Genomic DNA, 27442 nt, shown 5'->3' on the forward strand with positions numbered 1-27442 from the left:
TCCTCCAGCTATCGAGATCCCACTTTCTGGAATTCCTCTCTATACGTGTTCACATTCCTCATGCCTTCTAATCTTTTCTTTGGCTCAGTATCCACCTTGCTCACATCTCCGAAGGTCTTTGAGATACCAAAAGGTGTTCTACAACCACAAATTATGTAAAAACACCTTAAAAGTTTTGATAACAAATGGAAGATAACAAATAGCTCTGACAGCTCAGTCCCTACTTAATCAGACACCATCAAGTTCAGTAAATATTGCTCTTAAGCAGTAATTTTTTGGATCAATTTATTCTGTATATGGGGGAGGAGGAAGCTTACCTAATAGCCGAGAATCTCTTTGCTTTGGCTTTATCCAAGAACTTTTTGTATTTAGCAATTTTGGCATCCAAATCCTGCAGTGCTTGTTTTGGTTTATTTGATTTGCTCTCCTGTTGAAGACTAGTTTCTTGAAGTTTATTCAGATCAGCCTCTGTTGATTCTTTTTCTTCACCATCCTCTATTTCCTGCTCTTCAGCCTCTTCCTCTGAGCAGCTCTCTTCAATGTCAGAAATGTTTACAGGTTGGAGGTCTGTCCCTGAAAATTCAGATGCCACATTGATTTTTCCAAAGTTTTGCCTAACTTGTGCAACAATTTGTTGTGTCATCGTGGGTTTTTCAGTTTCTTTGGGTTCACTTTCTGCATTCACTTCTTCCGATGACTCCTTCACTTGATTAACGTCGTTTGGTTCTTTGTTCACTTCCACCGTATCCAATAGCTATATGTGGTAAAAGGAGAGAAAGCTATTAGAGGAAAGAGAGTCAGGCTGCATGTGAACAATTTGTGGAATACAAGCTCAAATACAAGTCATGTGAAAAATCCAAACATAATATTATCCAATGTAAACTCTCCAGCCCGGAACTTCAAAATCCAGAAACCCCAGTTGTCCAGAATTCTTTTCACTTAGCACTGCAGTTCTCAGGCCCAGTACTCACGGTTCTGCAACAAATCGTCAGCAAGCGCAATTCAGACACTGACTGATGTGTCCAGAATGCGGAAAAGATACGGTCATGTGACTGTGCCGGAAAGATGCCTGGCCAGTTCAAATTTTACTCTGTTTCTGCTCCTGTCTGCCTTCTTATCCTGGGTTGGTGGCTCTGTTTCAGACACTGGTAACTAGATCAAAAGTTTGGGAAGCACTAGTACAGAGGGCACAGATTAGGTAAGAATTTGATATAACCACAAGTGTCTTCAAATATACGCTGAGTGAGTTGACATCTACAAGCCTTAAAGAACATTTTCAAAGGAATGATTGCCTAATTGTCGACGATGCTCAATTTTATTGTGGAGCCCTACACATTAGTGCATCGGTTCTTATTTTCAAATAAAAAGATTAACTGCCCTCTGAAATGGCCTGGCAAGCCACTTAGTTCAAAGTCAGTTAGGGATGGACAACAAATGCTGTCCTTGCCAGTTGCACCCACATCTCATGAAATAATAAAGAAAAAAAATCTAATGTTATTCTATAATCCAGAAATGCCTTGGTTCCAAGCATTCTGGTCTACAGTTTGAAGTGAATATACGTTCTTGTGTGAAAAATTGCAATCACGGAGGTACAGATCACATTAAACACCAAATCATCAATGAAACAAAACAGACAAATATGCATAATGATGTGTGTAGTTCAAGCTTAAATAACTATTAATTCAGGATTGCTTAAATATCTGGTTATCAACCAAGTTTTCCAGTTTGGAATGAATTGACAACACCCTAACTGAATGTAAATAGCTTTTTATAAATACGAGATGCAGGAGATAATAAATTGGCCCCTCAATCAATTTGCTTCACAGTGTATTTAGTGCAATGTTATGAATAATAAAATTTTATATGTTCTTATCAAAACAGATTTTGTGCCACCTGTAACATCATCAGCGGTTCAAATTATAATTAGCTGCTGAAAAGAAAACAACTCATTCACAGACTGTGAATTTCTAAGCAGATATTAAAATCCAACTCAAATTATTTTGCACAGCTTTACTATCTTTGTAAAATTAATATAATTTTTAAAATCCACTATTATTCCCAGGCTTGCTACAATCTATAAAACAGTGAGTGCTGATGGCATTGAGGGAATTTACTACCAATCGGGTGCATCAAATCTTCCTGAATAAGATCAATATTCAACAAATTAAAATAAAAAACAGACCAAGAAAAAAGACAAATAGTGGCCCTGAAAAGACTTCTCAGCACACAGCTTTAAGGTTTCATGTTGCAGCAACATCTAGTTGATCTGAATCTTTTCAGTGTACATCACAAGGCACAAATATTTCAAAATCTTGGTACTGAACACCACTGTAGTTGCATTTCTGTGCTCTGGATATAAGGGGTCTTTAGGTAGATATGATGCATCCATAAATATTTTATGTTCAATTCAGCCACAGAATTAATTCAAGGCTCAATTTAAAAAAAAAAAATTCCACACAAGTTGATTACAAAGAGATTTCTGTAGCAACAAGACATCAGAAGGTTCTGAAGGTAATCTCTACAACTGCTTCCCCACATTCCCTTGAGAAGCTGAGCTTGAGTTTCCTGACATAACTGGGATAAGTTATTCTGTTTTTATGCAGCCCATTAGCACCAGTGCTCAGCACAAATGCAATGCAGATGTCATTGTTTCTTCTGATAGTAATAAAATGGTCTTTTCAATCCTGCTTCTTCCTATGCCCAGTTGGGAGCATCTGATCTGTATCAGGCAGGCAGAAGTGACAGGTCGCAAATGACGGTGTTGGAATGATGTTCGCAGCATCACTGAGACATGGCCAATCTTGGTCTTCAAGGGTTCCACTGGTATAGTTCCAGCTCAAGAGGTGAAATGAATGTGACTATCCTTGACATCAAGGAGCTCCAGCAAAACTGGAGTCAATGTAAATCAGCGGGAAAACTCTGCACTAAATAGAGTCATACCTAGCACAAAGAAAGATTGTGATTGTTGGAGGTCAATTATGCCAGTCCTGGGACTTTGTTGCAAGAGTTCCTCAGGGTAGTGTCCAAGGCCCAAACATCTTCAACTGTTTCATCAATGACGTTTCCTCCAACATAAGGTCAGAATTGGGGATGCTTGGTGATGACTGCACTATGTTCAGGAGCATTCACTACTACTCAGGTTCTGAACCAATCCATCTCCAAATGCAGCAAGAACCCGGACAACCTTCGGGTTGGGCTGGTAAGTGGCAAGTAACATTCACGTCACACAAGCAATGACTATCGCTAACAAGAGAGAGTCTAAACATTAGGGTTAGGGTTAACTCATCTCCTAACTCCTTAAAAGCTGTCCAACATCTACAAGATTGGCACCCCACCCAATACCTTGAACATCCACTCCTTCCACCACCAATACAGTGGCAGCAGTGTGTACCATCCATATGATGCACTGCAGCAAGGCTCTTTAGGCTCCACCTTCCAAACCTATGATCTCTACCACCTAGAAGGACAAGGGCAGCAGATGCATGGGTATGCCACCACCTGCAAGTTCTCCTCCAAGCCACCCATCAGCCTAATTTGGAATCATATCTCTGTCCCTGGGTCAAAAACCTGGAACTTCCTTCCAAACCAGCACTGTGGGTATAGCTGCACCAAATGGACAGCAGAGGTTCACAAATTCCACATCCTACTGGAAATGAAGCAGCACCCGATATGAGCAACACACATCATCAACATGGATTTATATCTGCGAGCGCAGTTTTTATAATCCAAAAATATATTACCTGTGAATTTACTTCTGCATTTGGTGGTTTCACAAAGAAAGGTATTCGACCTCTTTGCCAATCATTCAGCACCATTTTGGCTACAGTTTGTATGTCTGGTTCTCCACCCTGGAAAGCAATAAAAGGTGATAAATTGGAAACCAAAACAGGCCTTGGGAAGAAAAAGCAAGCATTAACACTGTCAACAAAACATATTAGTTATTATTGATCTTCCAAAGCAAGAGGTTAAAAGCATTGCACTACAGACAAACATCTCCAAAGCCATGTTCAAATAATGATCCAGCACTAGTACAACTGCAATATGTAAAATGCAGCTGTTTCACAAAACTTGTTTTACCCATTCCTTTGCATTTCTTGGTGATCATGTTCTTTCTCAAGCACAGCTTGCTCTTGTGAACCAAGTTTCTCAATGTTCCCATACTTATACAATGTTATTCAAAAATTAGTTGCCAACTTTCTGCAATTTATGGTAACTCAAATTTTCAACGCGAACAGTAATCAATAGATGCCCCTATTCATTGCTAGGCTCCTCTTGTACAAAATTAGGTTCCTTCTGGTTGATGTGCACTGCACTGAATCTGAATGATTTAATGTGCCACATTACAGTGGGTAATTAACTCTGTTAGCGAGAGTCTATTCCAAGCTCTTGTAAATGAAGAATGTATTGGGTCAACACAATCATCAGTGTAGGCCAACATCCTAATCCATACAATGCAAGTATTTTGTATTTTAATCCTCTATCTTGTCTTCCTGGTCTAATACTTAACAGCCGGATACAACAGGCCACCCTGGCATAACATTATGTCACAGTTATCTTACCCGTAGGGAGAAGCTGCAGCCTCCAATTTGTATGGCCAACTTAAAATAAAATTAGCTGCAATCAAAATGTTATTCATGACAGTTTCATGACATTTAGAGTTAATACAAAACAGTAATTTTAATAAACTTCTTTGCTCCCAGATTTCTTCCAATGCATTTGATAGAGGAAATCTGTTGTGTGGAGTGGTAAGTGAAAAGTTAATCTGTCACTCTTTACTACTGGCTTGCAAAATGACCCCATTGTATAGGTTTATATGTAAACCTATTGTCCTTTTACACAAAAACAAGATATTTAAATATTGGTATCAAGCCTCTGCCTTTGATCACTGAACAATTAGGAATGCAGAGATTGTTAAAATTTGAAAAATAAACAATTTTCGTTCTTCCACAGATCATATCCCACATTGAAAATAGTTTGCCAGTTATCAGACTCTCTGAGCTTGCACTTTGGAGAAGGCAGTTGCGAGATAAATCTTTACTCTCTTTGCCTGCAGGTTAATAAATGAAGCGTTTAAGGCTTTTTCACAGGCTAAGATATTATTCACTCGGTGTGTTTCGGAATGAGGTATTATATTTAGTAATTTTGGAAAGAATGACAAAATAGTCACCTTCAAAAGCTTTCCCATCCTGAAAGCAAGCTTTTCTAAAAAATCCTCGGGATGGCTCCAGCAATCTATCTTGTAGGTCTTGCTGATATATTCGGATTTGGCTCTTTCCAGCACTGCAGCAATATGATCCTCAGGACATTTGATTTTCTCCACTTGAACCTGTGAGGGAAGAATGGGAAAAATAAACCAATGTCGGCAGGTAGGGTCGCCCAAACCCAGTCAGCACTGAGCTTTGCTCTTAATTTCGTTCCTAATGTGGTCAACAAGAGTCAGAAAATATGCAGATCATAGAAAGTCACTGGTGGTCTACAGCAAATTACAACAACTTGTATTTATATACAGCCTTTAACACAAAAACACCTTCAATAAGGCCAGAGCGAGAATATCACAATCATAAAGCACTGGATTTTTAAGGTTTTTAAAGTTTATTTCTTACTGTCACAAGTAGGCTTACATTAACACTGCAATGAAGTTACTGTGAAAATCCCCTAGTCGCCACACTCCAGCTGTTCGGGTACACTGAGGAAGAATTTAGTATGGCCAATGCACCTAACCAGCACGACTTTCGGACTGTGGGAGGAAACCGGAGCGCCCGGAGGAAACCCACGCAGAGACGGGGAGAGTGTGCAGAGTCCATACAGACAGCAACCCAAGCCAGGAATCGGCACAAGTCCCGGGGACTGTGAGGCAACAGTGCCACCAGCGCCGCCGGATGTCAGTGATCGGGAATAGACTGATCGTAGTGTTCAACATTAACAGCTGCTTTCAGCATGAAATAACACCTCAAATTAAATTGACCGAAGCAACCAGAGATGACTGCAAAGCTATAACCTATTCATGAGCCAGATGAAGGACAATTACACTTAACCATCCCAAGTTGTGCAATTTAAACCTCACAATTGGGTTACTACCTTATAATTACTTATGTATTATTCTCAATGTTAAGTACCATACCTACAAAATAAAACAAGCTGCTTCATTTCTATGGCCGGTATTTTACGACCTCGCTTGGGCGAGGCTTGTAAAATCCCGCCCGAGGCCAATTGAGAATGTGGTTCTACTAGCCTCACCCACCCTGATTCCGGCACGGGCAAGGCGGAAAAATCCCAGCAAATACGTTCACTTCCAGGAAGCTATAAAGGAGAGTGATGATTTTCATAAGGATTAAATGATTAAACTTGGTAATTCTTAGAATCCATAGAATTATAAAGCCGCAAATAAATTTTCTCTCTCGATGTGCTGAATGTAGACGGAACAATTACACCATCAGCACGTCACTCAAGAGACAAGTGCGGTTTCTATATGTAGCTTGTATGAAAAGCAAGCGCAGTTTCAATACGTGGTGTAGGAAGAGAGTTCAGTTTCTATGTCTTTTTCAGATTTTATACCGGTCTTTTATGTTATATGTGTAGACAGAGCAACCTAAGTTTTTATTTCTACTTCTGAATTTAATTTAAATTGCTCTCCGTTCCTCTGTGAAATGGTGACAAAGAGTAAGCACATGCACAGAATGTTGGTGATAAATGAACCATTGCACATCGACAATGCTATTAATTGAATCAAATGTTGGTATAACATCCAAAATGTAGACAGGACTCGGGGATCCAATGACAAGATGTAACAGCATGGTATCACAAAGGGTGTGTGTGGCTGCTAGAGCAGCACTCTCAATAGGCACAATTAGAACTTAAAAACAGAATAGATAGGGGCAGCATAGATAGGTCACACACTCGCTCGAGCCTGTTTGGCCATTCAATGTGATCATGACTGATCTTGTGCCACAATTGCACTTTCCTGCCGCTCCCCATATCCCTCGATTTCCTGAGACACCAAAAATCTGTCTATATCAACTTTAAATATATTCAAGGATGGATCAAACTCAATCCGTCAGATTAGAAAATTCCAAACATTCACAACTGAGTGATGACATTTCTCCTCATCTCAGTCTTAAATGCTCTTTCCTTATCCTGAGACTTCAAAGCTGTGTTCTAGATCTCCCAGCCAGGGAAAACAATTTATTAGAATCTTCAATGAGATCCTGTACCATTCTTCTAAACTCCAGCACAATTTACTCAGCCTCTCATCCCAGAAACCAAACTAGTGAACCTTGTTATACTTCCTCAAACATGAAGGCCAAAATTGCAAACAGTACTCCAAATGTGGGCCATGGGAATTGTAGTGGGTGGGGGGCAGACCATGGAAGGTCTATTGACCTCAGGCAGGATTCTCTGGTTTTGAGGTGAGCGTGGCTGGAGAATCCTACCCTTGGTCTCTGATGGGAAGCAGTGGCAAGCACAACAATCCAGGGGAAATGTGTCTTCCAGGTCACACATTAACAAAATCTGAGTACTTTATCTTCACTGAGGCATTGACTGCAGGAGACCCAGGCTTTGGGAGTTAGAGGCTGAAGAACAATATATCAACAGCCTGATTTAGTATATTTAAAACCCTATCACAAGGTTTGATTGCAACAGAAGCAACACAAAGGTCTCACTCTGGGAGCAGAAAGTGAGGAGTAAGAAAGGAGAAATTAATTTTCTCTGATAAAAAATGTTCAATCTCAAAATTGTCAATGTTCTTTCTTAAACATCTTAGCAATTTTGCCAAGAAGAAAGGGAAGCCATTTTTCTCTCAATGTATGAATGATTGCAGATAGAATTATAGATAGAGTTCTGCTGCATCATTACCATCTTGCAAAAAGAACTCTTACTGCTGTTTCAGGTCATATCAACCTTGGTGGAAGTCATCAACACAACTTACAGCTTTGTGCTTTATAGCTCACTTTACTATTAAATCCATAATGATAATCATATTGTTTTTCTAGAGCCAAATTACTTCAAAGTTTTAGACTCACCACTCCTTTCAATACAATTTCAGTCTCTGTATCACCGGATGGATAGACAACACCAGGACAATCAATTAGGAAAATGCGCCGCATCAGGGTGATATACTGCCAAACCTATGACAGGGCATGAGGGAAGACAGAAATTATCTCATGGAATTATTCTCACATTACACTAGAAATGAAAAATACAAAGAACCACAAATTCCATTTGAATTATAGAAAATCAAATCACCAAGAGAAAAGTGTACAATACAACGGTCAACGTTAATCAATTAATGCAAGTTAGTGAATGTGAGGTCTTCATGCTCAAGTGAAGGATGGTGGTGTTGGAGAATGGAGCATTTTTCTAGGATCCAGGTTAAGTACTCCTGGATTAAATATGGGAAAAAGAAACAGACTAAACACTGCGTCGCAATGTAGCGTATCTCATCTATCCTCATATTAATTTCCCACATCAGCTATCGTTATAAGATTGGGATTGAATGTAAAAATACAACTGAGAAAATGACTGTGAGAACCTATAATACCAAGAGAGGTTGTAGAAGTAAGCAGCTTATCTTCAGATCAAATTGGATCAGTATCTTGCAGAGAAACACACTGGTAACTGTAACAGCGGAGGTCTTTTCCAGCTTCAAGACTTTCTATGTTTCTTCAGGAGACCATTGTATGTAAACTGGCTGTCCCTAGTGATAGCTTCAACCGAAAGCCGAACCAGTACAATGGAGAATAAGCCAACTCCCTGTGCTGAAAAGCTGTTCCACTAGAATCAAAGTAAATTTGTCCACCAATCTACCATCTTCGAATAACAATCCACCTTTATGGATCTAGAAAAAGCACTAAATCTCACTTTCTATGTGCACAATAAACCTTTTTGCTCAGTCAGAATGTGAGCTTATAATCATATAACAAAAAAGTAAAATACTGTGGATGCTGGAAATCTGAAATACAAACAAAAAATGCTGGAAACTCAGCAGATCAGGGAGCATCTGTGAAGGGAGAGAAAAAGCAAAGTGCACCAAGTTTAGAGGGAGACAAGTCGGAATGAGATGAGCAAAGAAATTCAGATGGCTGATGTCATGCCAATAGTTCTCAATGAAAGGATATAAAGAGGGTAAGAGGCTGGGACAGTCCAGGTGGAGGGGGAATGTTGGAGATAGGTGGAGGCATCCATTAAGTTGGAGCTGAGCTCGAAACTCATTGAGGTAGGGTCGTAAAGGGAAGAAGATGCAGCCTTTTGAGTTCTGACAAAACGTTGACCTGAAATCATTAATTTCGGTTTCTCTCCCCACAGATGCTGCAGATGGATATTTCCAGCACTGTGTGTTTTTATTTCTTGTTAATCAGTCTTGTAAAAAAAAATTGAGGGTGTGAAATGACCACTCATCTGCAAAACCAAGGCCAGTTCATTCAATTGTAATGTTGACCGTGAGTAATTAAAGCACAGAGCAAATTATATTTATGACATGATTATTACACTTATTGAAATATCTGGACAGGCTGACAGAGATAAAATGTATTTAAGCTGAAAATGTATTTAACTGAAAAAAGGGACATGTTGTCAAAGTTTTTCATCTTGCACTCTTCAGGACAGTTCACACTGATATCAATAGTAAAGGGAACAACAGCTAAACTGCTTGGGAGGAGACTGCTGATTGGTTGGCAAGTGTGCTCTGATTGGTTACAAGACAAAGCTAAAAGCTTTGACATAAAGCTTTAATAGGCACAAACACATAGCAAGGTCTTTGATTCAATTTCTCCTGTTATTACATTTGGTTAGACTTTCAAAGTTTTAGTTCAGAAGATCTTAAGGTCTACAACACATACCTTTGTTTCACCAGCAATAGGCGCAACATTGCAGACTTTCTTGGATCGAAGTGCATTAATGATAGAGCTCTTGCCAACATTAGGATAGCCAATGAACCCCACACTGATCTGTTTTTTGTCACCGTGTAGCTGTTTAAAAAAAGGGGGATAAATTGCGTACAAAGTATTTACAATATTAATTTGCTCTAAATTATAGGATAGGTAACAATTTTAAAATTAAAGCACTGGATTTTTGTGATAAATTGTAAAATACATTCATCCTCAAACTCCTCCTATAGCTGCAGGTCCATATAAAATAAATTTCTCTCTTCTTTCTTTGCCTATTTTTTGAGGAAAGATGAAAGGGAGTGGGGGGTGGGTGGTGGAAAGAGAGTCACAAACAAGAACAAACAAACCTCCAAGATTTAAAAGAAAGGTAATATTGTACTAAGTGGTAAGCCCAGACCAATAAAAAAAGTTAGCGCAAGCCTACAGTTTTGTTCCATTTTCAAATTCTTAAATGCAGCAGTAAGATTTGGTAGCCCATTAGAAGAGCATTTGGCAATTATGAACTGATTCACCAAATGCAAACATTTGTGTTAAAAGTTATCCTCACCGATACAGCAACAATATTGTAACTTCCATAGGAAAGAAACAACTAATTTCATCAAGTTAGGAAACCAGAATAACACGTTAATCTTCATAAACTAGAGTGCCGATCCATTACTAACTCCACAGGTAGGCTTTCAACTTGTTGGCCAGAAGAAATCCAAGAAATTCTTCAGATGCAGGATGGGACTGCCTTTCCAATGAAAATTTACTTTTTATTTCCAGGAGAGTAGAAAAAATAATCCATAGCAATTTACACATCTCTCCCAAAGCAAATCTCTAATTTACTAAAAACAGGCACCAGCCTGCAAGATGGATTGGCCATGCTAAATTGCCCCTTAAGTGTTAGGGTAAATGTTATGGGATTATGAGGATAGGACCGTGGTCGGTGCAGACTCGATGGGCCAAATGGCCTCCTTTTGCACTGTAGGGATTCTATGATTCTATGTTCTGACTTTAAGCACAGTATAGTTTTTGTTGGAGGATATTCAATGTTCAAGCATCTGTTCAACAGCTTGCAGCACTGTGTCTTTAGAATGAGTGATTGACAACTCTGACTTTAAAGGATTTGGGACCATTCTGGTACAGGAGAATTTCTCAGCTTTTATTCCTGGAACGAGATCTGGTCTCTGTGGTGAATCAAGTTTTGCGTCATCTACAAATACACATGTAAAAATCCAGTTGCTTGTCAAAGGCTGTAGAAACACAATCTACTGTGACGTCACACTGATTTGTATCTTGCAATATTAAACTTCTGTACATTAATTACCCTGTAAGTAAAAACTGCCCAGGTAGTTTTGGCCTATGCACATTGGTCTGTCATATATGGTAATTTCCATCTTTCAGAAGGGAGAGGAATAAACAGTGGGCATGACACCTGATATCCCACATTCAACACTAAAGCGAGTGCATGTTAACTTGGAGGGTACTATTCCACCATGAACCAGGGCACAGGTTTCAGTTCATAAGAGACTCAGTCTGCTTAAGTAAACCACACCTATTCTGTGAAGAACAGAAGAAGATGCTGAAGGATATGTTACAAAATTATTGCAAAGGTAATAACATCAAATCTTTGCAATTATCACAACCTGCCTGCTAACTCTAGAATCCTATCTCCCATTGCCACTATCTTTTGTCACAGCCACACAAAAGTAAACATGCAATAGAATCAAAGATAAAAGACAATTCCACAAATAAAATATAGAACAAATAGACTACAAAGCACCCCAATCCCCTACTTTATAAAATTCATGAATAGCATGCAAATGATTGAGAACTTAATAAACTCAACCTGACAATATACAGCACATGGCATTTATTACAAATTGTTGAGTTCAATAAACCTTTCATTTTTATTCTACAAATTAAGACAGCTTGCATTTTGCAACACGTAACTATTTAAATACAAAATGTTCATAATTGTGAATTCCTTTTATTATTTTATACCGTTATCATAGACCGAACCCCAAGATGCTGGTAAGGTCTGGTTTGAGACCAATAACATTTTGTTTGAAGTAGTCAAAGTTTGAGATTCAAGACACGTGCTCAGTGGGTAAAGCCACAAGATTCCACGGGTTTTGAACAAACAAAAATAAACTTCACAGGGTCAGAAAGTTAAAACAATTTACAATATTTATCCTATAAGCAAGTATTCAGGGTTAATAGGAGGTATACGTGAATTAATATGTGGACTGTGGTTGAACACTCCACATGGCACAAAAATTGGTAAATGTGATTGAGACAGAGTCCATAGAGTTCTCAATAACCTTACCAGATGTCAGTAATGTTGTGAGTCAACCAATCTCACAAACTCTATCTCTCTCAGGAGTTATCTCCAAAGTTGCTCAAACTCAGACAGCATTAATAATGGCCCACGTCCCAGGGTTGCAATCTCTTCTCCTCAGATTCCGTTCCCCTAGATTCCCAAGTGTGCATTCACGGACCAACTCACAAGCACAATTTCAGCTCTTTGGTTGCACCAAGCAGAACACTACTCCTCCAAAGGGATACCTTTGCTGCAATGGTCTGAAGCACAGAGCCACTAACCTTTGACTGCCTTTTTCAATCTTTAGCTCTCTTCAATTACCAAGACCTCTCATGAGCCTTCTCCATTTAAAATTTGCTAAACATTACCCTTTCTCTATTTAGAGCCCCTTTTTTCTGTTCCTCTCTTTTTAACTGAACGGGACCATTTTCTGTCCCTGTCCTGTCTGGGACCTCTCCCAAGGCCTTTTGGGACCTCTCTCCTGCCAGCTGCCTGGGACATTTGTTGGCAATGTCACTCCTCTTTCAGTCACTTGATCTGGGTTGTCATGCCATTTTTTATTTCTGCACTGGTGCATTGGCCCATCTTCAGCCGAAACAACTTAAATATGCATGTCTGGATGAGAAGGTAAGCCTGGCTTTCATAATAATCCTTATTTTAATGTTTGCCTATAATTATGTTTTGAATTATGATTATTTGTTATATTTGTAATGTCACCACAATTCACCACCAGGCGCCATGAGGACTTTTCAGTAAATCAAAAACAAAGTCTGATTAGTTCACCAGGTATTATAATCACCAAACACGATCCATCTTTAGTTTGGTCACAGAACAAATGAAACAATCTTACTTCAGATTTTGAGGGACTGAAAGAACAATCTCCCATAAACCTATTGTATAATCTTAATTACAGTGATACTTATCTCGTTACATGATGCTATACAGGGAAAGAGAAGACCCATAAATGTGTATTATCCAACACGTATCCATTTAGTATCATGCACAACAGACTTGCAAAGTGAGTTTAACTTTCCGCAAACTTGGTGCTCATGTCAAAGTCAGTATTTTATTTGTATAAAGACTTCTTACCTTCCCAAACTGTCGCAAAAGTTGGATGAGAGCTCCTTTTCCAAAGGGATTGGTGAGGCTGGCATGAAAGGCAAGAGTTGGACATTCGTGTGATAGGATTGCAACCCATCGTTTCTAGGATACAGAGAATTTAACTGTTCATTTCTAATGCTGTGTCAAAAGGAAACACGTCATATATAGAATCATTCTTTTAACATTTCACTGTATAAAATTTGCCAACTAATATCGCAGAGTTTCATTCCAAACCTATGTGAAATAATATCCTATCGATTGCTGCATTGGCTAAATGCTTCAACTATTTTCAATAATCAGCGAAGCTTTTAAAGTATTTTTAATTCATCACCGTCTTATTTAGAACTGGTCTGCTCAAATGCTGAGAGTGTCCAAACTCAGGCCAAAAACTTCTTAAATTAGGTCTCAAACCCACTCCACTAAAAAAGAAATTCACAGATCCCCACTTCATGAATTAACATCTTCGCTTCATTCCTACTATCATTTTGTTTGAGGATCTGACTTTGATTGTACTGTGACAAGTTTCCTGATCTCATGATAGTTTTGCAAGGTCACCAATTCACAACATACCAGATTGCTAATATCACAGTGTAATTTCAACTCACTTGCACTTCCTAGGGAATTCCAGACTCTATGGCACTAACACTTGATCAATGGACTAAAGAATCATCCTGATAAAGAATTACAAAAAAATACTAAATGTATTAAGCACAACAAAAATGTCTTGTATGATATTTTTGAAACTGAAACAACATTTTTGCCATAAGCTATCTTGGTGACACACTGCATTATTTTAGCAGTAAGGCTTTCAAAGAAAAGTCAGAACAGGATTTAGAATTAACAATTCCATTTGAGAGTTTGCATTTTGAGCTCGCCCACTACAGGTACCAGAAGATGGCACTTTCCCCATGTTAAAAAGGTAATCATATTCCAGTGTTGAATTTTTAAGCAAAATTAAAACCAAAAACTTACAGTTGCCCAGGTAGGTACAAGGTCACACTTGTTGAACACAAACACCAAATGTTTCCATGGTTTTTCCTTCTTTATGTAAGCCTCGATATAGGGTGAGCGTGTTCCCATTGGATCTCTGGCATCCAGCACTTGGATTATAACATCCGATGAATCAATTACCTAACAAAAATGTTTTTTGTTAAAAGGGTAGAAAGAAAACTATATTTTCCAACATTCAGGCAAAGAAACATGTTAATCCTCAACCCTATACTGAACCATCCATTATATCCCATTCCAATATTTATTAAGTGGTGTACAATTATTAAAATGACAAAACATTTGTACTTTTTATATAAAACTGGTGGAAAAAACCCATAAAGACATAATTAAGATCGAATAAAACAGAAAATGCTGGAAGTATTCAACAGGTCAGATAGCATCCGTAAACAGAATTAATGTTTCAGGTCCATGGCCCGCTGAGTATTTCTAGCATCTTCAGTTATTTCAGGTTCCCAGTATCCACAGCATTCTGCTTTTCAATTTCAATCAAGTCTCAGTTTGGTGTGGTATTTTGGTATGGTGGCTCAGTGGTTAAGTACTGCTGTCTCACAGCGCCAGGGACCCGGGCTCAATTCTGGCCCTGTGGGACACTCTGCATGGCGTTTGCACATTCTTCCATGTGTGCGTGGGTTTTCTCCAGAGGGTCCGGTTTCCTCCCACAATTCAAGGGTTTGCTGGCTAGGTGCATTGGACATGCTAAATTGCCCCTTAGTGTCCAAAGATGGTTAGATGGATTGGCCACGGAGGCTGGGTCTAGGTAAGATGCTCTTTTGGAGAGTCGATGCAGACTTGATTGGCCAAATGGCCTCCTGCTGCATTGCAGGGATTCTATGATCGCATCTTGACCTTTCATCATGCAAACAGATCAGAAAATTGTCCAGGGAAATCACCTGAACTCATTTACAGACTGAGGGAAAAAATGAACAGTTTATATGACTGTGTGGGATTCCTCCGGACGGTCCGGTTTCCTCCCACACTCCAAAGATATGCAGGTTAGGTTGATTGGCCATGCTAAATTGCCCGAGTGTCGGGGGACTGGCAGAGTAAATACGTGGTGTTACGGGAATAGGGCCTGGGTGGGATTGTTGTGCATGCAGGCTCGATGAGCTGAATGGCCTTCTTCTATACTGTAGGGATTCTATGTTTCACAATGGGCAGTATACAATTCACAGGTGTCTCCACTAACATTTTTATTGGTATTGAATATTTTGTTGATAGCAAACATCTGACTATTTGGTTTACAATAACATTTAAAATCATGTTAACTGCCAATGCCCAATACAACACCCACTGATATCATTCATCAATAACATACCTTGTAGAGCTCACCCCATATTCTTTTGGATTGTCCTTTTTTAAAGATTTCTTCTCGGACTTCATCCCTAAACAAAAGTTGAAATCGACAGTGCTTAATCGCCAATGGTACAACAGTCAACCTCCCATTTTCCCTTTTAAATCACACATCACACTGACTTGGGCATTGATCGCCATTCTTTTATTATTGACGGAACAAAATCAGAGTACATCCTATCGAATGCACTGTGGGAATGCCTTCAGCACATAGATTGGTGCAGTTCAAGATGATCCATTCCAACTTAAGGCCAAGTACAGATAGACAATAAATGTCTATTTCACCAGCGCTCCTACAACTCAAAATTAATATTTTCTTTTAAAAAGCATAAAATCACCCTGATTATTATAAAAAGTATCCCCCCAGTAACCAAAAGTTGAACCAGTACTCAAATATTGACAAATAGTGCTCTTAAGCACACAAATATTGCTCAAAAGTGAGTCTGAGGCACTTTCTGTACACTAGGGAACAACTGACCTTCACTTAGCAACCTTTCCCATAACCAGCCAGATGAAATTGAAAACTTAGGCTATAACATATTCTACCACTCCTACCCAGCATAGTAATGATATAATGCACTGTATTAGATGAGATGTAGCATTTGCTTCAGCCTTTGCAGCAACTGTAAGGTTTTCTTCATGAGAGGCAGAGAGTAAATTCTGAAAATGTAACTAGGGCAATATAGTATTTAACCATGACTTACATAGACAACAAAGATGTAAAAACACACTGAAGCTTTGAATGACCAAAAAGTATTTTTTCCCTTAAATTTTGAGTACAATTGTTAAGATATTTAAGTAGTTCAGACTTTTAAATGAACAAAAATACTTGGGTGTTCTCAAGGTATGGTGAAAACTCCAATAATAAATCTGCAATATCCAAAAAACAAGAGCTACATTAGTTTTACGGTTTTCACAATAACTTCATTGCAATGTTAATGTAAGGCCTCTTGTGACACCAATAAATAAACTAAATAAACTTTTGAACTTTAGTGCATGCTAACAGGAGAGGTCCCAGGATTCACTCACCGCACTCCAGTATCTTCCACAACCAGATCTCGGTCCTTTTCTAGATCATATTCTTCTGCCAATGTTTCAGCTTTTTCCACCAGGCTCTTAATATCACACACACTAAGATTAGGTCTCTTTCGCTGAGCTTTAGGACCAAAGGTTGTTTCGAATGTCTCCGTATCCAGAATATGTACTTTTGAATTCTGCAAGCAAATAATTTTCCTTTAAGCATTCATTACTTTGAAACAGATACATACCTGCCCAAATAGTAACGTCAACATACTCAAAAATGACTACCCCACCCAAGCTCACTGAACAATTCACTGCAAAGTGCATACCAAGGCATGTGGTTCAGGAAACTCACAATTGATCTTAATCAGGATAATATGGGAAATTACAAATTGCAATTGATAGGGTAAACTAAGATTTCACTGATGAACATTCCAGTGAATACTTGTCTAAAAGAAAGTTCCAATTTAAAATGGTTTTTCTACCATTATTTTAATTGAATTTACATGATTCAAGTTCTAAAATTTCCTTTGTTAACAGTTAACTAACGTGGAAAACAAACAGCAGTCAGGTGGAGTGGACCCAGCAACAAGCAATAGAAACTGCCTAATTTTCAATCAATGGGATGATTACCAGTCAGCATAAAAACCTATCTATCCATCCCATTGTCTCAGGAAGATAACGAAATAGAAGATTCACACTCGTGATAATTAAGTAAACTTCACTGAGAAAACTGCACCAGTGGATATTATTTGAGAAAACAAATGAACTTGATTGCTTTCCCTCTACAGTTGAACAGCTTTCCAACACATCATCCAAATTCATATACAAAGAACAATCACTTGGTTGAGGTACACAAGGAGTGCCTGAGTCTGTAGAAGTTGTTACTTTCAAAAAAGCAGGGAAAAGAGGAGGAAAAAAAAATATTTATCATCTTCGGTATGGATAAATTTCCATTTAATTTAATTTCCCAGAGGAATGAAAACGCTGTCAGCTTTTATAAACAAGATGAATATTCGAAGCAAGAACTTAAGACTCAAAGATGTTAAGAAACTTACTATACAAATTTGCCAACCTTAGCTGGAGGAGCATCACAGGAATTTGAAAACTTCTCCATCTGCTTTAGCTCAATTCATGGGAATTTTTACAATCACCTTTTGCTTTGACTATAAACTTTAAAATAAACTATGGCTTAGGTAGAAAAAAATGTTTTTATAATAGCTATCTATGTCAAGTCAAGCAAGCCTTGGAGCAAAAACAGCAATTCATACTTGGGGAATTCTCATCATTTTTAAAATCAAAATCATTGAGTCAAACATAAAAAAGATGTCGATATCTTGGAATGTGAGGGATATAACTTTGGAGGAAGATTCCACAACTACTGAGATACTGCCAGCATAGCCTATCTAAAAGTCTTTAATTCCTTATTTCAACCATAGATCAATGCTCATTCTAGATCCAGAGCAGAGCTTTCATCCTGCCCAGAAACTGTGTTGGGAAAAATTGTAGGGTGAAACAAATGTCAATGTAGACAAATGATAAGCGCATTAGCAAATACGACATGAATAATAAATAGAAATGGATCAAATGAAAATGAACGGCACGCTCCAGATCACATTACCGGTGTACTGATGCAACAGGCTGCCTGGAATTAAGTGAGGATGGAATTTCAGTCACATGATGGATATTAACTCATTTGAGAGGAAGATTCACCGAAAGTAACAAATATAAATTAACACTTAGACCTAATAATTATAACTGTTGGTTGGTAAGCAGTGGGATTTATATAGGGAAAAATGAAAGCTGATATCCAGGCAATGTCCTCTTTCCTCCAAGTTTATCTACTTTAATAAATCTTTCATATAAAGAACAAAGAAAATTACAGCACAGGAACAGGCCCTTTGGCCCTCCAAGCCTGCACCGACCATGCTGCCCGACTTAACTAAAACCCCCTACCCTTCCGGGGACCATATCCCTCTATTCTAATGAATAGAAATACAGTTTTTCTTGACAACACCACAAGACCTATCTCATGGAGTAGTCTCAACCCAAGCTAAATGCTTTCTTTGAATGCAGGAATAGGCTCACAGGCTGAAAGACCTGCATCCATTCCCGTGTTGAACTGCATCTGTAATTACAGTCTGCCAAAAGCATAACATTAACCTCAACACTATTACCCCATTTTTTGAAAAATTATTATAAAACACAATGCGTGCCTGGGACATTTTTGTGGGATCATAAATATACAATTGTTTTTTGGTCTGGTTAATTCTGAGTTATCTGATTATCATTACAAACTCAAGACTTCCTCAAAGACATTGGGCACACTTTCTGGTGAGAGCATCGTGACCAATCTTTACAGACTGTAGTAACAGACACTGCATACTATTCCATCCAGGCTTTCATCGGACGCATTAAGCCCCGCCCACAGGCTTCTACAGCGCGATTCAGAATCGCTGCTATTTTTTCAGGCGGAGTGTGTATGGGGGCGCCTGAGAATGGGTCTAAAAGTCGGATCTGAAACACAGTTTCAAGTCCGCCCAGCACTTCGAATTAAAATGGTAAAATAAGGCCCTGAATGCCTACATAGAAAAAAAACTATAGTGGACAGTCTCCTCTGAATGAAAATACGCAACTTCAATACATATTTTAAGTGGAATGGCACGTCACGGAACTAACCATTGTCCCCGAATTAGCGTATAACATTTTCAAGACCAAATTCCTCTGTCTGCATTTTAATATGGTAACACAGCATTACATTTTAGGTCAAAATGCATGGTCAGGTTTATTTACACGTCAGCTAATTACACACAGAGAAAAATACATTGCAAATTACCAATGGCACAAAAACTTTAAAAATAAAATTACTCCACAATGGGTTAAGACATCCTTTTCAGTTTGATACTCTTCAACATTTTTGGAATAACAATTTTTCATGGATTTCAACATGAAGTTTGGGTGATGCAATTCCAGAAACTACAAGTGTTAATTCTAGAAGTCAAAAACACAACGAAGAGTGCATACATACTCTAGTCCAAGAAATATTCAATGAATACAGACAAATCATGATGCGGAGTTGCCGGCGTTGGACTGGGGTAGGCACAATAAGTCATCTCACAACACCAGGTTAAAGTCCAACAGGTTTATTTGATAGCACGAGCTTTCGGAGCGTTGCCCCTTCATCAGCACTCACCTGATGAAGGGGCAAAGGTCCGAAAGCTCGTGCTACCAAATAAACCTGTTGGGACTTTAACCTGGTGTTGTGAGACTTCTTACTGTAAAGACAAATCAATGAAGTTCACCAGCATATCTCGCGCTTGTTGAGCAGCTGCCCACTACCAGGCCTCTCACATTTCTCAATATTTTGATGATCATTAATTGCAGCAGCATTTGGGACAAAGCTTTTGCACCGTCATTAGCCTACAGATCAAAATACTGTTTGGGCCTGACAGACTCCTTATCTGTCAGCTAACTTGAAGCTTAGCGAAAAGGCAGCTTCCACTTCAGTACCCAATTCTGAAATAAGTTGTAGTGTGCATACAGGTACAGTACAGAAGATCGTTATTTGGCACAGGGCAAAACTCTACATTTGTAAAAGTTCACACACACTAAATTTGCAATAAAAATATCTTCACATGTTTAGTATGAAGTGCAAATATTGCAAAATTATTTTACAATTACCAGAGGGACTTTGCTTTAAGTGCGGATTTAAAAATCTGAATTACAGCTCTGCCTATTGATATCAGCTTTCTGCATAGTTCTGTCTCGTAAAGAACAAAGACAATTACAGCAAAGGAACAGGCCCTTCGGCCCTCCAAGCCTGCACCGACCATGCTGCCTGACTTAACTAAAACCCCCTACGCTTCTGGGGACCATATCCCTCTATTCCCATCTCATTCATGTACTTGTCAAGACCGTATCACTACCGTATCCGCTTCCACTACCTCCCCCGGCAACTAGTTCCAGGCACCCACCACTCTGTGTAAAAAATCTATGGGCAGTTAGTACACTGTCGTTCCTGAAAATACACACCTCACAATGATTTCAGACTACCATTATCAGCTTTCTCAAGGACAATTGGGGATGGGCAACAAATGCTGGCCTAACCAGTGACGCCCACACCCCATGAAAGAATAAAAGGACCTCCATGACTGTTGAATAAAAAGATTTGCCAGAAAGGATCAGAATGCTTTACTTATTTATGTTTTTGATTAAACTGTGGCAGATGCTCAAGGGCAAAAATATCTTAGAAGTATCCCACAAATTCCTTTGAAAGAAAACTCTGCTTTAAAGGAATTAGTCACGCATCTCCTCAAAAGTTCTAAAGGTTCTTTTGAATCATTCCAAATGTGACTGCATCAGGATAAAATGCTTCATTTCAAGGGAAGTTATACCTAATATTGAATGCGACTTCAAACAGCATATAACTGTCACAAAGTTAAAGCTTATGATACTGCCGAACAGCCTTACATAAAAATGCATTGAAAAATACAAAGTCCAAAAGCCACAAATTGCACTGCTGATTAAAAGAACAGAGCTTAAATTATTTCCAGCCAGCACTGCTTTTAAGCCTCTCGGGAGGGTGTTTTGAGCTTTCTTTTCAATAGGATTCCCTATTTAACTTTTAGATTCCTACTTAGAATTTATAAGACAAACGTTTTGATGCTGTACTTTCTTCTGAATACACGGTCAGCACGAGGAGTATGCCATCAAAATTTGCATCACCACAGCCAGCGAACTGGACAGAATTAAGAGTTACTTGACACTCGATATCGTCAAGAAATCAGACACAAATGTAGGTTGACAGACAAAAAAAGAACCAAAGCATCTTTTTTTGGGGCATATTTCTGGATTTTGAATTTTAAGCATAAACAGTGAGAAATCCAGATGCTGAAAATGTTTCTCCATTTCAGTTTAAATGCAGTGCTGCATTAAAAACTGCAATTAACAATCGCTTAGCTGAAAAGAAATCAAAATATGTTATCAATAACAGCTACCAACTGATCACCAGGCTCCTAAATTTCTACACAATCAGCAAAAGAAAGCAACTTACATGAGGCTTGATTCGGTCATTCAGGAGAGACATTGGAAGCTTGGTCTGCTTCATAACTACCCTATAAGGGTCTTTCATAACACTGCCCATCTCATCTTGAAACTTTTGCAGCAATGACTGTTTGATGACTCGAGTGTTACCTGTTCACAAACCAAAAAAAAAGGAGACCATTATATTACTTTTCAAAAAAAAAAGTAGCCCTTTGTCAGGTTTCAGAAAAATATCTGTTCAGTGTGTCAAAGATCAGACAGAATCGGTTCCCGAGTTACTACTCTTGGATCAGGCCGCTGGCATGTGGGTGACACTTCCATCAGAATTGATTTCCTGAACTCAGTGTTTCATCTGATTGAGAGACTGAGGTCAGGCACTTATAAAGTGAGGAAATCCTGGATGTAAGTTTGCATTTTATCATTCAGCGCGTCAACACTAAGCCATGGGACAATAAATAAAATCATTAGCAAGGTCAATTTCAAAGAGAGCGAAATGTTAAATTCATATGCACAGTTGAAACATCTATGAAGCACCTTAGGTTGATTATTCACTCAGCTCCCTCATTCCTTTACTCCCAGAAACTCCAGCTACTAAGTTTTTAATGTATCACTCTGTTCTGTTAAAAATAAAATATTAAGCCACACACAAAAACAGGCCCCAAAAATGTTTCTTCCTTGTATTTATTTTAAACAAAAGGACCTAAATTACTGGAAGAGCCAATGAATAATCTCCATCTCTGGAGTTGAGTGTGTGCAATATCTTATTACTCAAATCACATTTAGATGACAAATGTTCCTTTGTAATAATTATAGGTTGTACAAACACTAGAAAAATTTGAACAAGAAACAAGTCCTCTCCCACTTTATTTGCATTTCTTTGCCTTGTATTACTGCTTCAGATGCCCCCAGTTACACAAAGGTGCAAGAGACTGGTTTTAGCTGCAGTTCCTGGAAAACCCCAGCCAGCGATTTTCCTGCTGGATCCGACCACCCAAAGCCAGTGATCACTGCGAGCACTTTCAGTGATAAGAACTGGGAACAGGAGTAGACCATTTGGTCTCTCGAGCCTGCTCCGCCATTTAATAAGATCATGGTTGATCTTTTTGTGGACTCAGCTCTACTTACCCGCCCGCTCACCATAACCCTTAATTCTTTTACTGTTCAAAAGTTTATCTATCCTTGCCTTAAAAACATTCAATGAGGTAGCCTCAACTGCTTCACTGGGCAGGGAATTCCACAGATTCACAACCCCTTGTGTGAAGTTCCTCCTCAACTCAGTCCTAAATCTGCTTCCCCTTATTTTGAGGCTATGCCCCCTAGTTCTAGTTTCACCTGCCAGTGGAAACAACTTCCCTGCTTCTATCTTATCTATTTCCTTCATAATCTTATACGTTTCTACAAGATCTCCCCTCATTCTTCTGAATTCCAATGAGTATAGCCCCAGTCTACTCAGTCTCTCCTCATAAGCCAACCTTCTCAACTCCTGAATCAACCTCGTGAATCTCCTCTGCACTCCCTCCATTGCCAGTATATCCTTTCTCAAGTAAGGAGGCCAAAACTGTACACAGTACTCCAGGTGTGGCCTCACCAGCACCTTATACAGCTGCAACATAATCTCGCTGTTTTGAAACTCCATCACTCTAGCAATGAAGGACAAAATTCCATTTGCCTTCTTAATTATCTGTTGCACCTGCAAACCAACTCCTTGTGATTCTTGCACAAGGACACCCAGGTCCCTCTGCACAGCAGCATGCTGCAATTTTTTACCATTTAAATAATAGTCCATTTTGCTGTTATTCCTACCAAAATGGATGACCTCACATTTACCAACATTGTACTCCATCTGCCAGATCCTCACCCACTCACTTATTCTGTCTATATCCCTTTACAGACTTTCAGCATCCTCTGCACACTTTGCTCTGCCACTCATCTTAGTGTCATCTGCAAATTTTGACACACTACACTTGGTTTCCAACTCCAAATCATCTATGTAAATCATAAACAATTGCGGTCCCAACACTGATCCCTGAGGCACACCACTAGTCACTGATCGTCAACCAAAAAAACACCCATTTACCCTCACTCTTTGCTTTCTGTTCGTTAACCAATCCTCTATCCATGCTAATACATAACACATAACACTGTGCACCTTTATCTTATGTAGCAGTCTTTGGAGCGGCACCTTGTCAAATTCCTTCTGGAAATCCAGATACACCACATCCACAGGTTCCCCATTATCCACTGCACATGCAATATTCTCAAAGAATTCCACCAAATTAGTCAAACATGACCTTCCCTTCATGAACCCATGCTGTGTCTTACCAATGGGACAATTTATATCCAGATGTCTTGCTATTTCTTCCTTGATGATAGAGTCAAGCATTTTCCCTACTACAGAAGTTAAGCTAACCAGCCTATAGTTACCCACCTTTTGTCTATCTCCTTTTTTAAACAGTGGCCTCACTTTTGCTGTTTTCCAATCTGTGGGAACCACCCGAGTCCAGCGAATTTTGGTAAATTACCACTAGTGCAGATGCTATTTCTCCCACCATCTCTTTTAGTACCCTGGGATGCATTCCATCGGGACCAGGAGACTTGTCTACCTTTAGCCCCATTAACTTGCCCAACACTGCCTCTTTTGTGATAATGATAGTTTCCAGGTCCTCACCTGCCATAGCCTTCCTCTCATCAATGTTGGCATGTTATTTGTGTCATCTACTGTGAAGGCCGACATAAAATACCTGTTCAATGACTCAGCCATTTTCTCATTTCCAATTATTACATCCCCCTTCTCATCTTCTCAAGGACCAAATGTTTACTTCAGCCACTCTTTTTTGTTTTGTATATTTATAGAAACCTTTGCTATCTGGTTATGTATTCTGAGCTAGTTTACTCTCATGATCCATCTTACTTTTCTTTATAGCTTTTTTGTGGCTTTCTGTTGACCTTTAAAGATTTCCCAATGCTCTAGGTTCTCACTAATCTTTTGCAACTTGGAAGGCATTTTCTTTCAATTTGATACCCTCCTTTATTTCCTTAGATATCCATGGCTGATTATCTCTTTTTCTACAGTCCTTCCTTATCACTGGTGTAAAGGTTTGCTGAGCACTGTGAAAGATCGCTTTGCAAGTCCTCCACTGTTCCTCAATTGTCCCACCATAAAGTTTTTGTTCCCAGTCTACCTTAGCCAACACCTCCCTCATCCCTTTGTAGTCTCCTTTGTTTAAGCACAAGACACTGGTATTGGATTTTACCTTCTCATGCTTTAGAACATAGAACAGTACAGCACAGAACAGGCCCTTCGGCCCACGACGTTGTGCCGAGCTTTATCTGAAACCAAGATCAAGCTATCCCACTCCCTATCATCCTGGTGTACTCCATATGCCGATCCAATAACCGCTTAAATGTTCCTAAAGTGTCTGACTCCACTATCACTGCAGGCACTCCATTCCACACCCCAACCACTCTCTGCGTAAAGAACCTACCTCTGATATCTTTCCTATATCTCCCACCACGAATCCTATAGTTATGCCCCCTTGTAATAGCTCCATCCACCCAAGGAAATAGTCTTTGAACGTTCACTCTATCTATCCCCTTCATCATTTTATAAACCTCTATTAAGTCTCCCCTCAGCCTCCTCCGCTCCAGAGAGAACAGCCCCAGCTCCCTCAACCTTTCCTCATAAGACCTACCCTCCAAACCAAATCATACTCGTTTGCAATGATTTGTGCCGTCAACTCATTATGTTATGTATGTTGGCAGAGTCTGCGCATCCTATACCCGCATTCTTTCTGCATGGAAAATGTGAACTCACCGAACCACTTGATATTTGGTTCCACACGGGCTACAGTGCCAGATGAAACTGTTGACTGGTATTGTAGGGGTTTGATAACCTTTCCGGCTTTGTTTCTTGGAGGGAAAAAAAAATAGGCATACATGTAAGATTTTACACTGCTAAGGAAGTTGCTACACAGTGAAGAAATGAAAAAATGTAATTCATAGATATGTTCATAAGCAGATGGTGCTACACGCACCATCACAAAATTTGGAAACTGAGTTCTAACATCCTTAACAGAAACTGAAGCAAAACCACTAAGTGGATAAGCCATAAGGATGCAATTACCGAGTATGGCTTAATAAACCATTATTCATCCTGATGGAAAAATATTTTAATTGTAGGGACACACATTCAGAGATCATGTTAGAAAACATAACATTGGCAAACCCCCACTTTACCTGACAGCTGAGTTCTTAATGTAACCCAGTAATCTTCAACCAGGTCTCTGTCAACATTGCCGTGCGGTGGCTGCAACAGACCCTCCATCCTGCCGTCACTAAATTTGCACAGCTATAGTGCAGATCTCTGATATCTACATATGTTGCGAACATTCAAACAAGCACCCACATCTGCAGCACCATGTGTTTGTGTTTAAGGTGACAGCATCAGCCATTACTTGAATCATGGAAAGTTGTGGAGGTTTTTTCCCTAGACTGTTCAGTTGATGTCAAAATCTGGAGTTTACCAGGGTCCTATTAATATCCCACTCCTCCCTCCTTCCTTGCCTCTCACCCTTTTACAAAGATACAGCAGACCAATAAAGTTTTGGTGAAATCAAATTATGGAGTTGCATCGTCATTTTGAATAGGAAGACTGGGTTTTAAGATAAATTCTACAATTAGTTCATTGAACTTTTGCACCAAGAAATAATTGGGACACCTACCTTCGTTCTCTCTGTCTGTACATATTAAGGCGCTTGATAGTTGCCCGGTCCCTCCTGTGGCCTCCTGCATCTTTGGGCCGATCTGCATAATGTCAAAAGTACCAATAAATTATACACAATTGACCGCATTTCAAACTGCATTTATATGGATCACAGTCTGATAACTCTGTTATTTTTACCACTAAAAACAAATTCTGAATTACCCAATCATTTGAATCAGGAAACATAAATGTAGTGACGTTGAATTATGTTTTAACGAAGAGGAACCAATCCTGTAGAACATTCTAAAATTTTAAAGACATTTTGCATCCCTGCATGTGTGATATCTTGTAACCATAGAAATCATAGAAACCCTACAGTACAGAAAGAGGCCATTCGGCACCGACCACAATCCCACCCAGGCCCTACCCCCATATCTACCCACTAATCCCTCCAACCTACGCATCTCAGGACACTAAGGGCAATTTGTAGCATGGCCAATGAACCTAACCCGCACATCTTTGGACTGTGGAAGGAAACCGGAGCACCCGGAGGAAACCCACGCAGACACGAGGAGAATGTGCAAACTCCACACAGACAGTGACCCAAGCCGGGAATCGAACCCAGGTCCCTGGAGCTGTGAAGCTCATATCCATGCATGTGACATCTTGTGACCAACTTGTATATTATGACTAGCTAGAGACCAAACTATGACTTTACAGAACAAGGAAGACACAAATTGAAGAACATTGTTAGCCATTTCAGAATTTTACTTCAAATAATTTCTTTCCAACAAACCTGTAGAAATTGAAAACTCCCAAAAACCTAGTGACTCAATTAATGATTGGCATCTATTTCATTCCCAGAGGCTAATCTCAAGTAGTGCTCACTTTTTTAAAGTTTGGTTCAAGCATAGAGAAGAACAGATAAGGTGGTGAACAAATTAGACAGCTTTATGCTGCTGATTCATGTTACCAAAATCATTCAAATCCACTTGGCGTAAGCACGACACAGTATGTGCCACCTTC

General features: G+C 39.2%; 1 protein-coding gene across 1 annotated transcript in view; it reads right to left on the reverse strand.

Annotated features, from left to right (window-relative positions):
- gnl2 (G protein nucleolar 2) overlaps nucleotides 1–26846 on the reverse strand; it is a 30911-nt gene extending 4065 nt beyond the window's left edge. Inside the window, exons 1-12 of the mRNA XM_078203482.1 lie at nucleotides 26436–26846; nucleotides 25529–25623; nucleotides 21725–21864; nucleotides 16681–16865; nucleotides 15617–15683; nucleotides 14263–14421; nucleotides 13279–13392; nucleotides 9837–9965; nucleotides 8022–8126; nucleotides 5168–5326; nucleotides 3741–3848; nucleotides 318–754 (exon numbers count right to left, since the gene is read on the reverse strand). Of these exons, the coding sequence (XP_078059608.1) occupies nucleotides 318–754; nucleotides 3741–3848; nucleotides 5168–5326; nucleotides 8022–8126; nucleotides 9837–9965; nucleotides 13279–13392; nucleotides 14263–14421; nucleotides 15617–15683; nucleotides 16681–16865; nucleotides 21725–21864; nucleotides 25529–25623; nucleotides 26436–26458 (1721 nt within the window). The 5' untranslated portion in view covers nucleotides 26459–26846. The remainder of the gene's footprint in view (nucleotides 1–317; nucleotides 755–3740; nucleotides 3849–5167; nucleotides 5327–8021; nucleotides 8127–9836; nucleotides 9966–13278; nucleotides 13393–14262; nucleotides 14422–15616; nucleotides 15684–16680; nucleotides 16866–21724; nucleotides 21865–25528; nucleotides 25624–26435) is intronic.
- Between the last annotated feature and the right edge of the window lie 596 nt (nucleotides 26847–27442).

Source organism: Mustelus asterias, unplaced genomic scaffold (genome assembly GCF_964213995.1).
Source record: "Mustelus asterias unplaced genomic scaffold, sMusAst1.hap1.1 HAP1_SCAFFOLD_181, whole genome shotgun sequence".
NCBI classification, from domain to species: Eukaryota; Metazoa; Chordata; class Chondrichthyes; order Carcharhiniformes; family Triakidae; genus Mustelus; species Mustelus asterias.